General features: G+C 37.2%; 1 protein-coding gene across 1 annotated transcript in view; it reads right to left on the bottom strand.

Moving 5' to 3' along the window:
- Nucleotides 1–18,631, bottom strand: part of osbpl10a (oxysterol binding protein-like 10a) — a 31,774-nt gene that overhangs the window by 2,653 nt on the left and 10,490 nt on the right. The window contains exons 4-9 of the mRNA XM_077743771.1: nt 17,020–17,088; nt 12,968–13,165; nt 7,764–8,004; nt 5,516–5,643; nt 1,382–1,531; nt 774–1,272 (exon numbers count right to left, since the gene is read on the bottom strand). Of these exons, the coding sequence (XP_077599897.1) occupies nt 774–1,272; nt 1,382–1,531; nt 5,516–5,643; nt 7,764–8,004; nt 12,968–13,165; nt 17,020–17,088 (1,285 nt within the window). The remainder of the gene's footprint in view (nt 1–773; nt 1,273–1,381; nt 1,532–5,515; nt 5,644–7,763; nt 8,005–12,967; nt 13,166–17,019; nt 17,089–18,631) is intronic.

Consider the following 18,631-nt stretch of genomic DNA (forward strand, 5'->3'; position numbering starts at 1 on the left):
TATTCTTAAAAAATCTAAATACAATATTTAGTATCAGTGAAAAAAAAGTGTATTTATTCATTATGAGTTCAATATATATATATTTTTATATTTATATATATATATATATATATATATATATATATATATATATATATATATATATATATATATATATATATATATATATATATATATATATATATATATATATATATATATATATATATATATATATATATATATATATATATATATATATATATATATATATATATATATATATATATATATATATATATATATATAAATATAAAAATATATATATATATTTTTTTGGTGATAATAGGGTGAAAGCTATCCGCAATTTGTCATGGGGAAATGTTTTCCAATTGCCAATAACCTTGATTGAAGCTGAGAAAGAGTGGAAAAAAGAAATGTATACCAATTTTTAGTCACAAATTATAAGTGCGCATTATACTCCAATAAATGCAGTATTTTGAATCTTCCAATGCATTTGAAACTGAAAGGAAAGCCCCTGCAAGTCTTAGTTGTTCACATGCAAAAAATGATGCAAGGTTCACCCATTTGTGAACAACTCTGAGTAAAAAAAAGTTAATTTCAACTAAAGCACAAGGAATTTAAGGCTTTCATCATCAGTGTTCCCCAATATCAAAGCATTGTCAGTTCACATTCAAATTCATTGCTACATCTATGAAAGTATTACTTTCACACTTGGGAAATTGAAAAGGGGAATTTAAAAAATAAAATAAAATAGCTTGGAATTGACTTACCTTCTCCAATCATGGACACTCCTATTGACATTCCCATGAATTTGCTCTTGGTCCACACATGTGCATTGAGGCACACCCGCCTCTCGCTGCACTCGCAGTAAAAAGCTGAAACTGGCGGGTGGTGGGAAACCTGTTCAGCCACAAAACGAACTCTGTAGCAGCCTCCCGTTGCGTCGTTGACTTGCTGCGCATTATTGGGACTCTTGCCTGGCTCCCGGGCAGACCCCTGATTTACTCTACACGAAGGCTTGACTTTGTCCCGGGGAACTTCCCAAGAGCAATGGAAAGTCTCCCCCAGCACGGGATTGTAGGGCTTCTTAGCCACAGCGCCCTTTCGACCCTCATGGAAGGAGGTCAGGTAGTACTCCACAAAGCGGACTATGCGGTCCTCTGCTGTAACTCCAGCTGTGATGTTCAAGAATAAGTCTGGGTGGGCCATGAAGTTTGCATACATCTCCAGCAATGAGCGCTTTTCCAGGATAAAAGTAGGCAGCACCACCTAAGGAAATACGGGGGATTATTTTTAAAGACTTGCTTGTAATGACAAGCTATTTTTAATAGAATGCGACAGATTTATTATTCTTGTTATTCAGATTTGAAGCACTTACTCTAGTGAGGTCCATTCCCAGTTTAAGCTGGGAGAGCAAGTGGAGAATGACGCTTCTCTGGTCATCCAGGACACCAAGGTCCTCCTCCTCATTGTCTTCTGTGTCCGTCACTTCCTCGCTTTGGCTGATGTCTGCCAACCCTGCCTGCTGCTGTGTAAACAAAAGTAAACATCGGAGTATTTATTAAAATTTTAAATAATTTATTTTTAATGGGGGGAAAACATTAAAATGCTTGCAATCATTTGAAAAAATCTGTTCACATTAGGGGCCTGTAAAATAAAAAAGTTAAAATAACATTTAAATGTATTTCATGGAGTACAGCGGTACCTTGAGATATGAGCTTAATGCGTTCCGGGACTGAGCTCGTATGTCGATTTTCTCGTAACTGAAACAAACGTTTCCCAAAACAAATTCCTTCAAATGAATTTGTTCTAACTGTCTGAAAAAACACCAAAAACAGGATATTGGATTGGAAATATATTTGTATTCGTTTTAGTTTGCCATCTATTAACAAAGTAACAAATAACTAGTGGTTTAATATTACTAAAATGTGTTTAATACGACTAAAATTAGACAGATTTTGCGGAGGGGAGAGAGAGGACAGAGTGGTGAGGGGCTTTTTGCACATCTTTTTTGCATACGTTGAGGTACCACTGTATTTGTTTCATTGCCCTTTCATACAGTGGAAAGATTTGTTTTATTAAACATAACATTTTAAACATTACTATTATCCCATTACATGCCAATATTCTGGATTTGCAACCTTGTAACTGTTATGCCGAATATTGTAAATATCAAATGATTAAAAAAAGAAGGGTCAAGAATTTAAGCCAAAATGTCCTCCAATATATTTGCTGACATTAAATATTAGATATGAATGTTTCTTGTCAGCTTTCAGTCATTTTTACATTTTCCAAATAAATCTAAAAAAAAATCTTACATTCGTTTTCATGACTCAGAAATGGCATGAGCAGGAAAATAAAGCTTTCCTTTACCCATTGATGTCAGTAAATTGCTCCCATATTTAGGGAGTTGAAGCGGGTCAAAGGTCACAACCTTGTCCATCTTACATTGCAGTCCATTCATCCGTCAAAGCACTTGAAGAATTTCGTACCCCTAAACCACATGACTGTTCTAAGCAGAGTTAAGATGTGCTTTGTTTTGTTTCCCAGCATTCAAGTGAAGTCGGAATGAGCTGAGCTCAAATGGGACCGATGCCTTTGATATCTCCTGCAGTAACTTGACAGAGGCACAGAAAGGAAAGAGGAAAGAGAAGATTCTAATGTATAATGCACAAAGTGCTCTCTAGCCTGTGGGCTACAAAAAAAAAAACTGTTCGCCCACTCTACCGCTACTTATCCTTTTAAGCAATACCACCTTGGGCATATTATTTTAATGACAACGCCCCTGGAAATAAACAAAACAAGCTGTCGATCACTGGGATCTGAAATTCCCTGGGTGCCTAATTGCATGGCATCTAAGTGCAAAGAGGTGGAAACATGGAAAGTAGAAATGTCCACAACACAAGAGTGCCTGCCTGTTACCTGAATATTTCATTTTATGCATGCAAAGCCATACAACGTTCCACACAGAAGACCTGGGCCGGTTTCCCCATGTGTTTGGTTAGGATATATTTATAGATATGGGGTGAGGAGGAGGTACCAAGCTAGGATTAGTCAGTCTGTTATGATTCCGGTGGTTCTAATTAATTAAAAAGGCTCTTGACTGTGACATGAAACTTCTGCTAAGGGAGCCACATTACTTCTATTGGAGGAGTTCTCGGATAGTAATATATTAAATTAAATCCTTTATATGAGGTCACATTAAAAGTGTGGAACATCATTATAGGATATAAAAGTCAGTTAATTAGCTTCAGTTTGTGAAACTCCCAAGCCAACAATTATGACTACCTTGTCACAAGCTACACAATTGTACCTTAGTTGAACTTAAACCACGTCCAATAAAAAAGAATTTGAAGTCAAACTAACTGGGCTAATTGGTCAATTGCCAAAACTTCCTACTTCGGATTACACTTGAGAATAATTAGAGCTAACTCAGTAATTTTTTACCATTGCCCTCAAATCCAAAACACAGAAAAACACCCAAAATAGGCACACAGCTCATATAAATACCACTTACATTATCTTGTGCAGCTAAATGCTTGACCTGCATACAAGTGGACTTCATCTCCAAAAGGAAAATAAAAAAGAAGTAGCCTTAACGCCAGCAAAGTTTTGGTTAAAGCTGTGGTAAGAAACCATAATAAACCATCCTGATCTCTTCACTCTTGAGTCGCTATGGTGAAAAGCAGCTGTACCCACCACCCACCCTCAAAAACAAGGAAGTAGTGACACAAAGCTCAGGGGTAAGACCAAGTGACGTCTTTTCCTTCCCATCATCCTTCGCCTGTGTTCCCCCGCATGCTTTTTTTCCCTCCCCTCCTCCTCCTCACTTCTGCTCTACTTTATTTTCTATCCTGACATCACTTTTCCTCCTCCTCCATCCTTGGTTTCAGTATTCCACCCCTCTACACATGGTTGACTCCTCGCTGGGTGTCATTTTGAGGCTGTATAACATGCTAAGAATAGAATATGCCTTTATTATTCCCACAATAGGTAAATAGTGTTAAAATGTCATGCATTTAACTGCTTAAATTCAGTCTAGCATTGGCTAACTTATTCTCTGATAGATTTTATCCACCAGTGCACTGTAACATGCAATCTTTCTCATAGTTTCCTCCATCCCACCCTTCTTTCCTTCCTCTGCTCATTCAACTGCCCTCTTACATCATATTCACCCGCCCTACCCCAACAGTTTCCTTTATCCAAGCCAATGATTTCCTTCTGCTACTGCTTTATTACACTTGGTTACTTTTCCGTATTCGTTTTTCTGCTCAAATTTTCCATCGTAGAATGTAGTTTCAGTTTTCTCTATCATACATTCACTTCAACTTGCCATCCAGCCCTCTAAAAACTCCGTCAAACATTTACAGTAATACCTTCACATACGAGTGCCCCAACATACGAGCAATTTGAGTAAAATTCTGTCGAAATATTTGTCTTATACATATACACAGATACATGTATATAATAGACATATATACAGACATATATACACATACACACACATACATGTGTATATAATAGACATATATACACACACACACATACATGTGTATATAATAGACATATATACATATACACCACATATATGTGTATATAATATAGACATATATACATACACACATACATACGTATATAATATAGACATATATATACATACACACATACATACGTATATAATATAGACATATATATATACATACACACATACGTGTGTATATAATATAGACATATATACACACATAAGTGTGTATATATGTCGATATTATATATACATACACACATACATGTGTATATAATATATACATAAACACATACGTGTATATAATATATACATAAACACATACATGTGTATATAATATATAAATACACACATACATGTGTATATAATATATACATACACACATATACACGTGTATATAATATATACATACACATATATATGCACACGTGTATATAATACATACATACACACATACATGTGTATATAATATATACATAAACATATATACATGTGTATATAATATATACATACACACATACATGTGTATATAATATATACATACACACATACATGTGTATATAATATATACATACACATATATACATCTGTACTATATAATTTATACATACACACATACATGTGTATATAATATATACATACACATATATATACATGTTGCCACTTGATGATGGTGAGTCAATTGATTGACAGACAAATAGTCAAGGTTGTTATCCCGAACAAGGTGAATCATGTGGATAATTGATGGATGTTTAAGTCACATTTGTAAAAGGATTTGGGCTGACCTCTGCTGGTGCAAAGCTGAAACGTTAGGAAAATTATTTTGCTCAAAAGGCAAGCAGGGCATAAAGTCATGCATGCAATAGTATTATTTAAAGCCGTAGCTGTTTTTACACATAAAATAACACGATCAACATTTCAACTATTGCAAAGCAATTCTTATAGGATGCCTTGTCTAAACTTAAGACCAATGAAAAAGACTCGTCTCACCTCACCAGGTGACAGACTTCTTTCCCTGAGGGCTGGCGAGGGCTCAGCAGAGAGCAGAGGAGTCAGACCGCCGTTTTTCAGATGCTGCCCTGAGGGTGACTTTGGTACCGCCCACACGGGAGTGCCATCTGACAAAAAAACAATGAGTCAGGGCCAAACGAGAAATGTGATAATTGAACTGTGCGTACTGATGCTAAGTTGGCTTGACTGTAAATGACACTGACAAGGTGGATGCAGACAGCTCAAATTGCATTTGATTTACTTCTGACATTCAATATTAGATTTCATGAAATATGGTGGTGGCATTGACAGGGATGAGACGGCAGGAAATTGCCAGTCAGTATTTATCCATTTTCTGTCTTTTGTCAGTGTCTCTTATCTCTGATTCAGGTCAGCTGATTAAACACACAGCATGTTAGCTCTTGGGTCCCAAACCTCCATATTTTCATTTAAATTATTAAATTCATACAAACTCTTTATGCTCCTGCTAGGTATTCATAGTCCACAAAAGTAAATTAAATTTCCAAGTTGTACTAATAGAGAACAGTCTGCCTTCCACAACACAAGCTTTGAATTCATTACGGAGAACCCCCCCCCCCCCCCCCCAAAGAAATCTCACTATTTTCACTGCATGTGAAATTCAGAAAGACCATTCATTAGTCCATTCACATGCTGAGACCCTGTCAAAGGATTGGGCATGCAGTGGTAAATCATTGTCGTTTTATTTTGTCTGCATAATTCTCATGCATCTTATATAGGTCATCATTCCGCTACCCAAAGTCCTTACTGAAGTAAGGGGGTGGGTGTATGCAGAAGGTGAGATTGCATTTGGAAACCCAAGGGACCTAGCAGCCAGGCAGCGGACACATAGCGGTTTATACTTGCAGCAAGGTGGTCCCACTCCACAACAACTCCTGTTTGAAGAGCTGGTAGAGGGAATGGTGACTGTTGGTGCAAAGAAAAGACCAACACACTGTCAGGGCTGACATGAATCACCACACTTCTCTAAGAATAGCTGTTGAAACAGGATAAAAATCCATAGCTCTTGTTTTTTTTCGCTATCTGTGTCATGTCAAAGTAGCAGAAGGCCAGACATGGGGTGAAGAGTGGAATTTTATCATTGTCGTCTATTGATCCAGAGCAAGGTTTGCCTTCTTTCATCTTGCACTGAGAAGATGTCGATTATGATGAATAACTTTTAAAGGTTGCTTGCAGCTACTATCACAGGAAAATGTAAGGTTTATCATATGCATGTTCTCCCTGGGCCTGCATGGGTTTCCTTCGTTCGGGTACTCCGATTTCCTCCCACATTCCAAAAACATGCATGGTAGGCCGGTTGGACACTCTAAATTGCCACTAGGGATGAGTGTGAGCATGAATGGTTGTCCGTATCCTTGTGCTCTGCGATTGGCTGGCCACCAATTCCCAGCTTCTGGCTCGGAGTCAACTGGGATAGTCTCCAGCACCCCAGAGGCCCTAATGAGGATAAAGCGATCCAGAAAATGAGATGGGATGAGATTACTCAATAGGCAGAACTGATAGCAACTGATGTTGAAGTAATACTCCAATGGAATAACCTCACACTACCTAAATATGTAGCAATTGTATTGAAATGGAATTGCGATGACTCCATCTAAACGATGGCAATGCATCTGTACATGCAAAGTGTAACTGCTGTCAAACTAAACTTTGACAGAAGTAGTTTCAAAAGTCTAGCGATACCTTATTCGGCCAATATTTACCATCTTGGTCTTTGTTTTAATTCCAGAAAAGCACCCTCAAGTTGCAAGAGGTTTCTTCCAAATACCTTTATTGGATCCATTATGATCAGGCATAGAGAAAGCTAAACATATCATTGATGTAGTAACACACCACCATAGCTTGTTTTGGCCAGATCTAAAATGATTTTCAGTAGATTCTTATGTAGCCCTTAAATTCTGGCACATGAGCTCTGAATATTTTGGGTATGAGCCTAAAAATACTTTAAACGGGTACACATTTCCCATGTTTTTTTCCAGCATCCACTGATCAACCAGAGGATACAAGATAATTAACCTCCATGTTCCCATTTAGAAACATTTTATACAGACAGTTAAGTTTATATTACTCATCATACTGTGACAGGAACTGCAATCCAGCTGGCACTTGCCAGTTTGTGAGCAAGTAGACAGAAAAGACACCGAAGAAGGACAAGACAGAGAAGTTGGGGGCTCCAGCAGAACAAAGATGGAGCCCTCGGATGACTCACCCGTGGAGGATCCGTGGACGGTGTGGTTGCGTTGAGTAGCCTGAAACTGAGGCGACACCTGGCTACGGCTCTGGGACTTTTGGAGAATGTTCAGGCACTCTCCCAGACAGCTGAGTGTAGCAGCTGACGTGGCTTTGAGTATCAGCAAGTCCTGATCCAGACAGGAGAGTGGACCTTTAGTAGGCAATGAATCAATGGACTGGGCGAGGTTCTTTTGTTGGCCTTCAGCTTGGGACATCATCTGAAAGAGAACAGTCATTTTATTTTATATGGTACAGTGGTACCTTGATATGGGTGCCCCGACATATGAGCAATTTGAGATACGAGCAAAATTTTGTTATACGAGCAGACAGGTGACCCAAGAGGCTGCGCATAAGAACATCATGGGCACTGTCTCTCTCCCCGCAACTCCCTCATGTAATGTCTCTCTGGTCGCAAATCCCTCGTGTAATGTCTCTACGAGCACTGGGTGGTGCATTGCATTTTTTTTCAGTGTTTGTATCCCCCGTTAGTCAATGTGAATGCTGGAGCTATTGCTAATTTGAGATTTACGAGAGTATATACTACTTCTCGTTGTCAAGTGGTCGATTGTGAGGACATTTGTGTGCAGCATTTTCGGAATGAGTTGAAGAGAATACAAAAGCAAACAACCTTCGATAGGTTGCATCTGAAAGTTAGGGTGGAGGCAGGCAAATACAGCCAACCCGGGAGAAGAAAGGTATAACGTTTGTTTGAGTTACGAGAAAATCGACATACGAGCTCAGTCCCGGAATGCATTAAGCTCATATCTTGAGGTACCACTGTATATGGTAATGTTATTAGTGCTACCTTCTCTAGACTTCCACTGAAATTGATCTTGAAATTCTTTGGCTCTGTATTTGATATATCTGGATAGTGTAGACGAAAAATGCAGAGCTAGCATAAAGGCGGTAACAGGATAAATAGCAGATCTTAATTCAAATTTTGAAGGCCATTTTAGATGAATATTACCCAACTGTCAGAAATGCCTGCGTCCAATGATTTTCTAATCTTTTAAAGTGTCACAATGACAAGGTACTTTGTTAAATTCCACCGCAGCATAAAAGCATCCGTCTTAAAAAGGGGGACTTCAACATTTTCTTTACGACAATGGACTGTATAACTCATCATTTTATACCACGTCAATATTCAGAAGTGTGCTGCTATTAGCTGTTAGGTTAAATCTGTTTCTTTTTTACATTCTAATAGTAAAATATAATAAAATAGGGTTTTTTCAACACATCAGAGCAAAGTAATGGCCAAAAATATTCTCAATTGTGTGCAGGCACGGTTTAATATGCCAAAATACATCTTGTTTTTGTGTATGCAAGGAAACCCTCATTTTATCTGTATTCATCCCTGATATACTTTATGCTTGTTCCAAGAGCGTCACGTGTTCAAACGGGGGGCACAAAAAGTTGAAAAACCTTTCATGTGAGACTCCCCTGTGAGGAAATATGACTCAGTATGTAAATCCTACATGTATCAACTTTTTTGGGGGTATTACAAAAGTTCCTTGCTTCTTCTGGCTAAGATTTTCACAGCACTAATGTATGCTGGTTACTAATCTGGCCGTCATTAATATTTTATAGGTTCACATCTCACACCTTGTCTTCTGCACGCATTTGTCGAGCACATCGGCAGTAACACAAGAGAGCCATTTTTGAAGCGGTAAAAGCTGCATGATCATTTATCTGTACTATTTTCTTGTGTGAACAGAAAAGACTCAAAATTCAACAATAATTATTCAACAATGCCCTTAAAAAATCACGTTAAAATGATTTTCATTATACACAGAATGTCGCACTGGAGTATAAGTCGCAGGATCTAACGAACAATGTGAGAAAAAGTGATTTAATTTCTGTAAAATAATGTGCAATTTCTTCCGACCTTACAATTTCAAAATTAAAGTAATGCTACCGGCATTGGTTTGACATTTTTTTTAGCCAATCTATTGACTGCACAAAAACGTGCAAATGGGTGAATGGGATGGAAATATGTAATATTGTACAGCAATTCTTTTGTACACATTGAACACAATTTAGCTTTTTTGCCGCAATTTAAAAAAATAAATAATAAAATTCTTGCTTCCATAAATAGCCTACCCCTAGTTATCTATCACTGACACAGCTGCTGTGTGAGTGCCTGCCTGCCTGCACCGCTGTTTGATGAGCTCACATTAGTCTGGTTGAGGAGAGAAGGACGTATGTTCGACTCCTGCTGTTACACGTTCAGTAGATGGACAAATGCACACGTTCATGGATGGATGGATGGACTAATTGAAGGTGATAACATAAGAAGGGTCTGTTCTTTGGAAAATTTTGATATTGTGCCAAACTAGAAATATGTCAGAGCAAACGATTCATGCATTGTATATTTTCCCTTAGGTTATAACATATGGCTAATGAGAAAAGCTTTTGCCTGAAAACATATTTCAAACACTGCATTAACCTAGTGTTTTTTTTCATCTAGGTAAGTGTTTTTTTTGTACCCTACAAGCAGTTTGGGATTTCTGTGGTATCTATTTTGAATCATGCGGTAATTCTCAAAGTGTGTCATACTGCTACAGTATTTTCCGTACTATAAGGCGTGCGGGATTGTAAAACCCACTAGTGGTGGTGGTGCTGGGAGTGGGAGTAGGGGTTGTGTTATACAGCCACTAGATGGAGCTGTGGTGGTAGTAGTTGTGGTAGTAGGAGGCTGTTAGGTTATATATTCACTAGATGGTGGTGTAGTAGTAGTAGTAGTGGGTGTGTTATACAGCCGTAGTAGTAGGGGGTTTGTTTTATACATTCACTAGATGGAGCCGTAGTATGAATAGTAGTAGTGGTTGTGTTATACATCAACTAGATCAAGGGTGTCAGGCTCGGGTATGTTCGTGGGCCACGTTAAGGTCAACTCGATTTCATGTGGGCATTTTAGATATAATATTTAGAATTTTTTTTATAAATTGATTAAAAGAACTGGATTAACATCCCTGAATATTCAGTTTTTATACATCTAAAACAATGTTTATTTTTGATTTTTTTAGTTTTAGATTTTACAAAATGTTTTTTGAACTAAAAACACTTCATTTTAATTTGATCCTAAAACAGAAAGTCGGCACTCATGATTAACTTTCATACAGTGATTATCCAATATTGATCGATATATATAAGGCGCATCGCATTATAAGGCACACTCCCGGTCTTTTAGTTGCTCTTTATAGTGCAGAAAATACGGCAGTACAAGTTCATCACTAAAGTCTATTTTTCTATTATTTCTATTAGGGACAATTGTAATCCTGTTTCTCTTCATTCTAAAACTGCATGTTACAGTAGTGTACTTGAATGTAAAATGTTATTCCCCATAGTATACACCCGTGGGTGTGTTGGCTTAATGCTTGGAAGGTTATAAGGTTGCTGGCTGAATGTCCCGCTGACGAGAAAAATGGTGCAGAGATTCAAAGAAGTGAGATGAGCCAAGAGTGAACCTTATAAATGGCCAGAAAATAAATGATCCATAAGACATAAGATAGATATGACAGTGTAAGTAGACTCTTGCATCGTCAGCATCAACACCCCCTGGAAATGAGCACTACGATGTCATGACTCTATTGGGAATGAAAGAAAGATGACATATTGAGAAGTAGGAAGTGTAAATGACGGCAGCTACTATAGGAATTAGGTCAGATGAATACAGAGCCAAACCGAAATGAATCACAAATCACAACGGGCCTTATTTTTTCCATCTGACAAACATTTTCAGATGAAACAGAAGCACCAGAGGAGTGTTTGTTTTCGTTAATGAACACACCATCTGCTCAGTATTCACTCAGACTGCAGCAGGTTTTCCTGAATTGGGGGAGCAGACTGCTCCGCAGAGGTGGGAACGAATTCTCCATTCACTGCTCTCTTTCTGTCAACAAAGTGAATCACTTGGATGAGATATTCTCAGCAGAACGACGCAGCTTCACTGTAGAGCATATCGGAATGGGGAATTGCATAACTTGAAAAGTGGCCATAGAGGCATGGATTTCAGTCATACTAGGAAACTTTGAAAAGTTTAGTTACTTATTTTGCACTAGCATTATTTCTACTTGAATTTCTTAAAGCTGTCAACTTTATGGGAACCGTTTAGGGAAGGCCCTTTTTGTTATTGCATAGTGCTAAGCAAGGTCTGTGAAGGAATGCTTGGCTGAATTAGATGTGGTAGCAATTTTACCGTTCACAAAAAGCCTTGACATCATCACACTTATTGTATTGTTTAGCTGATTCTTTTTTTTTTACCCATGCACAATGACTCAAATGTTTATGCCAAAAGTGTTTTCTTTATTGCATCGAAATGTAGAGTTAACCATGATTGTCAAACTCATTTATGTCTTCTGGATTCATTTATAGGGCCTTTAAGGTAAACCAACAACTAATTAGTTACTATTTTTATTGTCAATGAGTCATTAACTTTACTGAAAATTGCCAAATCCTCACATACTTTTTAAATTGGTGAAACAGTAAAGCTTTAAAAAAAAAATTGTTTTATGTAAAGAATTCACATTTAGGCAGTCTGGTAGACAAGTGGTTAGCACATTGGCCCCACAGTTTTTGGGTTCTGGGTTTGAATCTAGGTCGGTCCATTACTGTGGAGTGTGCATGTAAGGCACGGAAGAACTTTGATTTAAAGAGGAAGAAAAATAGAAAAGGCAGTTACTGCTGAAGACTATTCAGAAGGATCTTTATACAACGTTAGCTCAAGTAAAAGGACAGGTATGATCTCAAATGGTACCCAAAGATTTTGAAGAAGTTCCAAAGATAAGATTCCAAGTCCCTTGAACCAATAAAAGTCCTGTTTGTTAGAAACCATGTTACTATGGTAAATTGGTCCAAATTCAGAATAGTTTCACTATGCCATTGATATGTGGGGCAGCCACTCGAAAGACCCTTTGTCTGAAGGTGCCTGTGGCCCAAATTGGCTGCTTCTTTTCTATCAGTCTGCTCCAGCTTATCACCACCTAGAGTGGCCTGAATGAATAATGCATGCGATGAAAAATGCTGTCTAAACCAAAAAAGAAATTCAAAAATCAATTTTAAATAAGTCACCTTGATCACTTTTTAAATCCTTGACTCCTTTCACTCAGAAATGGTTTCGGTCATCACAAGCCATTTATCATTTTGAACTTGAGGTGGACATGTAGTATTTTTGTCACTCACCTCTTTGACCTCTAGCAGACGCCCTGGGTATTGACTCTTGGCCCGCCGTGCTGCAGCCGGTGACTTGTGGTGAGTTATTTTGACAATGTTACTTGGTGTAGATGTGTGGGCTAATTGGCGCTGAGAAGTCGGAGATGAAGATGGGGTGAGGTGTGGAAGAAGAGAGAAGCTACGGTTGCGACCAGAGGATGAAGAGCCCTAAGGAAAGTAAAGTTAAAAAGAATATAAACAATTGAAAATATATATCAAGTCAAAAAAATTGCATTTACGTCCGTGAGTTATGGTGCAGGCAATGCAAAAAGTGGTAATATTGACCCATGAAGGTCATTTTAAGTTAATTCTAAAATGTTCACTCCTTTGAACTGTTCATACGTTAGTGGCTTTAATAGTATGAAATAAAAGTACCACTTTTGTTTAGCGTTTTATCTTGTTACCTTTTCTGCATTTAGAAATAAATGACCGTATCGTTATGGCGTCATGACGTCATGGTGTATTGATGTTTGGTCTTAGTCACCTTTCAGTTTCGTGCATGTCATCTTTTTATGCGCGTATAAGCCGTACCCTCGATTCGGTCATCCTTTTTTTTGGCCGATAAATGCGTCTTATAAGCGAGTAAATACGGTACGTTTAGTACTCTTGGATTTCTTGGCTAAATATGTAGGTATCATGTAGTTGTACACACAAATGATATCCTAAAACAAAAAAGAAACACAGTCAGACTAATCAGGAAAGCAAGACACAGCTTTAAGACCCAAGCGGCCAGACAGCTGATTGGCTAAGACACAGGTGCAAGCATGTAGAACTGATGCCTTTTGTTTAAGATGGCACTAATTGATGTGTAGGGAAAGTATTTTCAATCATTTTGACATAAACCAGAGCAAATTAAACCAAACATAGAATGCTCAATTTATCACAGAGAAAATTTCTAAAAGGTTTGAATCATTAGCAACGGCAGTTTGAAGAAAAAAAATTTTTTTCAAAGTGATTTGTTCTTGAGTTGAAGTTTATACTTTCCTTCTCGGTAATCTCAGCAAAAACACACAGTTAAGTCAAACGAGTTATCCTCGCATGTCTATCTTTCTTTTCCATTAGTGTAAAGGGAAAGCAGGGCACCAGAGATGATCTTTCCCCAGATAAAAGGCTCTAGTTACAGTGGCGAAAACAAAATATTGGACACTGGCAGTGAAAAAGCGAGTTGATTCCGCAATAACTAGGAACTGAAACATGTTATTAACTTGGCTTTAATTCTATGATATGTGCTTTGTAAATTTTTATTTAATGTTTTGATGCATGCTAATTCTCTGTATAATCTCTGACGCATTACATTCTTGAATATTAAGATTTTTATCATATTGGTTTCTTTGTGATCTTTAGGGGCAGGACCTAATCAGCTTACAAAAGAGAACACTGTTTCATTGTGCAAAGTCCAGCCACATGCTCTTGGTAAGCAGAGAAGGAACAACATTAAGAATTAAGGTTTTATCCTCTGTACATGAATAGTTGAGGAGGCAAGGGAAACAACCAAAAGAAGTAGTAGAAAAAAGGGGTACAGTAATACCTTAGTTATCGCAATTAATAGGTTCCAAGATGGCAGGTCTTAGAATAGGTGAGCAAACGCAGTGTAGGGACAGAGTTTATGGTGTATCTTTAATATTATTTAGACTGTAATATTATTTAACTCCCTAAGGTAGACACTGGCCCCCAGTGGCCAGTGAAATACTCTCCAATTGTGAATGGCCCCCCTCCTCCATTTCCTATTTGTATTATTGTTTCTACACTATAAACTTTTCATTTATATTTGGCGAATCCAGGCTCCGATGTGGTGATTGTACAATAGTCATTCTGCGAAGTGGCGAGGTTTTACGGTTTATTGATTTCCAAAGATAATACATAAGAACTTTTGTTTAAATAATAAACTGATCAGTAGATCACTCTTAGTCGCAGGACTATTCAATTAAATCATTTCCATTTGCGTTACCAGGAGACAAACGCAGGGCTTTAGAGTAACAAGCATTTGTGCTACAGCACACGATAGGCTGAAAGCTATGTGTGCATGTCTTACAGACCCATATACATACATATGACGGAGTAGATCTTCAAAGTTATTGTCCACAAGAACTACTTGAGTGGAAATTTGACAGGCCTTCACACTGTAAAAAGTGTGTTATCAACTCTTGGTATCTATATTGCATTTGCATTGAAAATAATTGGCATTCAATTTTATTCAGGCTAAACTTTCCTTTGCTTTTTATTCTAACTGTGCGAATGAGAACGGTTTTAAGCGTTTTAACAGCATGTTACTATAAATGTCTGTTGTGATTGATTAAGCACTTATTGGAGTGTAATGATAGCAAAGAAAGGAATACGAGACAATTAATTGACTGAGTGTTCACCTGGAAAGATTGTGATTTAATTAATCACACATGGCAAGAAACAGTAGATGAATTAATAAACTTCATTGCAGCTATCCAGTGATGGAAAATGTTTGGGTTAGCAGAATAGTAACTTCAGTAAACTGAGTTCGGTAAATTTTCTTCATGCATAGTGACAAGTTTAAAAAATCTGTGATTTTGTCTTATGGACAGATGACACATAACCAGAGCTTTCTGCCAAGCCATGTCAGCTTCACTGGTGTGAAAAATAAGCATACAGAAGAACACTGCGTTCACTGTAATAATACAGAAACGTCAGTTACGAACTGTGCCTACTTTAGTGTCTGGTAACTTTTAGTTACTTTATTTGTATAAGCGATAATGAAATCCCAACACTAGTATCAAAGCATTTTAACTGAGCATGTTCTGGTAATGACTTTTTTGACTTCAGATTTTCTCAAGATGCTTTGACGATACCTATCTGATGCCAATCCAATGCCCACATGTGTAGGCCTGTAAAAATACTGCAAAATATAACCGGTAAATGATAAATACTACATGACGACCCCCTGCTTGTTAGTTTCTAAAGAGATGTAGCCCCACTCAGCGGACATTTTTGCCGAATGGTTTGATTTATAGCAGCCAAAAAGCACTATAGTACTGAAAACTTGACTACTGGATTGGATCTACTCCAAAAATCGTCGTATCAGGTGCCGATACAGACTATCAGATCAAGACATCACAAAGTTGAATGAAAAATAAGATGCCCCATGTTAGAAAACATGGATTCAACCCAGTTTCCAAAATTAGCAAGTAAAAAAAATGTTGGCATTTAATCAAATGTCTTTCTTCCAAACATAAAATCTTGTTAGTGTTCCATTGTATTTGACTTGGAGGCAGGACAATTCCAAAGAAGTCAAGTCCTATTTTACTAGTGCTCGACTTTGCTGTCAATTAAATCTGGGCAAACCAATCCAGACAAGAACGTGGGCCTCAAGGTACAACGGTCAGTTGTCACATTGAAGACCACAGGATACATTTACCTCCTCGTGAGATACTCAAAGAGTACATTGGCAAAGCTGCAAAGACATTCTACCTTTGGAATGTTCACCAATGCTGTTTGGAACAAATATTCCAACAAAATCAAAGCAAAAAAAAGTGTTTGTAATTTTATTAAAGAATGCCATTGGAGTGCAACATACTGATTTTCAGAACTAAATTATTCAAACTTAACAAGGATGATGCAGGGAAAGTCAAAGAATGTCTGTGTTTGTTTTTTTAAAGCCCGCAAAATGTCAACAGCACTAAGTCCACACTTGGTGTCAGAAGGAGAGCACATGACAACAACAGGGATCTAAACTTGGGATTTATTTATATTTATTTATTTTAGAAAGGGACTTTCCGTATCTGTTCATGTATGCGCTTGTGTCTATCATTTCATCTAGGGTTTTTTTTCAAGCGGCAGGGGAAAACATACATTGAAATAGAATAAAGTGTATATATTTGATAAAAATAGAAATATGAATGCTTTTACGAAGTATAATTTATTGTTATTTATTCTCTTAAAGATTCACCATCCTTCAAGAGTATCAACTCAACACACACGAGACAAGATCAAGGAAAAGAAGAGCTACATAGCTTAAAAAAAATGCCTGTGCATGTTTATTAGAAGTGACTCACCAGCACATCTTGTCCTCCCCCCACCTCTTCTGTGCTCAGGTGCTCATCAGAACCCTTCAACTTTCTTCCCTAATAACCACACAGAGAAAAATAAACATTTTTGATTGCAGAAAGTAGAGGATAATGAATTGCTATTTCACATACACTTTTGTTAAAATTCCATTACGTACACAAATACTAGACTTAAATTTAGTGTAAGGTTAGATTAAACTTATTTCTGAGTGTATCCACATTGTAATTCAAGTTCATTTAAATTTGTTTATGTTATGGTACGAGCGCGTTGCCATGCAAAAACTCTCCCCCTCTTCTATCTCTCCCCTTTACGACATCCGTCAAATTTTAGTACTATTAAACACATTTTAGTACAATTAAACCACTAGTTATTTGTTACTTTGTTAATAAATGGCGAATTAGAACAAATAAAAATGTTTTTCTAATTCAATATCCTGTTTTTATTTTAGTTACGAGAAAATCGACATACAAGCTCCGTCCCGGAACGCATTAAGCTTATATCTCGAGGTACCACTGTAACAGCAAAAGGTATTCAAGACAAGAGTAAAATTTAAAATGATATATACATATGAAGGAATGATCTTTTTTTGGAAGTAGTGTTATGTCAGCTTAATATTTTTTTAAGCAAAAACATCTTTTACTAGACTCAATGAATTGATGGAGGACAGTCCAAGGTTGATTCTATTACCAGAACACGGCATCAAATTGATGGAGTTTGGCTTACATCAGACAGCACCACTTGTTTATGATCCTTTTTAAGTGGAAGACTAAATTAAACAGTCTTACAGGATTATTGTTATTATTGCACGTAAAAGTACTACCAATTAATTTGGTAGAATAATTTTAGACCTAGATGAGCAACTGTTTCCAGTTTTGTTATCATGTCCTCACTTTTTTGGCCCAAAAAAACTAGATGAGGCTAAATCAGCATCATCCTTTTATTGAAGAAGTGCCAGGAGGTGTACTTCAGAATCCTCAGTGCCATCCCATTGGGTAAAGTGACGGTCCTCCAGAAATAATATAATAGCCATTGGAAGCCTGGCTCACTGAATCGCCTTGCCTTTATTGCAATGTCCCTTTTCCATTTAATGACTTCATTGATTGTTGTCTATTGTTATTTCTGTTCAAATATGTTACCACAGCACTATCATCAAGTCAATTACATTTACCGAAAACAAAAGCAATCAGAGTTTGAGTCCAGTTATGGATTTTGTATATATGTATGAGTATACAGATATGTCCCTATTGGAAAGTCACAAATAATTATGAATCATATTTTGCATATGGACGGTATGCTCAAACTTAGGAAAAAAGTTATTCCATAAAATGTTCTATTCATAAGACCTGACACCACTATGCAAGCAGCAATGTTAATATATATCTGAATAAACTCTCACCTCAGAAACATTCACACAATGTTTACATCCTCGAGTTATATTTGAGAATGCTTCTGGAAGCAGACTTGCATGAATCGAGGAAATGGCGTTTGCAAGTTTTACAGATATCAGTTGCTAAATTTGATACTTCAGGTCCAATTTTCCATTCATTAATTTTCTATCCTGCCTATCCTATTTCACTACAAGCACCAGGCGAGGGACAC

This window comes from Stigmatopora nigra, chromosome 21 (assembly GCF_051989575.1).
Source record: "Stigmatopora nigra isolate UIUO_SnigA chromosome 21, RoL_Snig_1.1, whole genome shotgun sequence".
NCBI lineage: Eukaryota > Metazoa > Chordata > Actinopteri > Syngnathiformes > Syngnathidae > Stigmatopora > Stigmatopora nigra.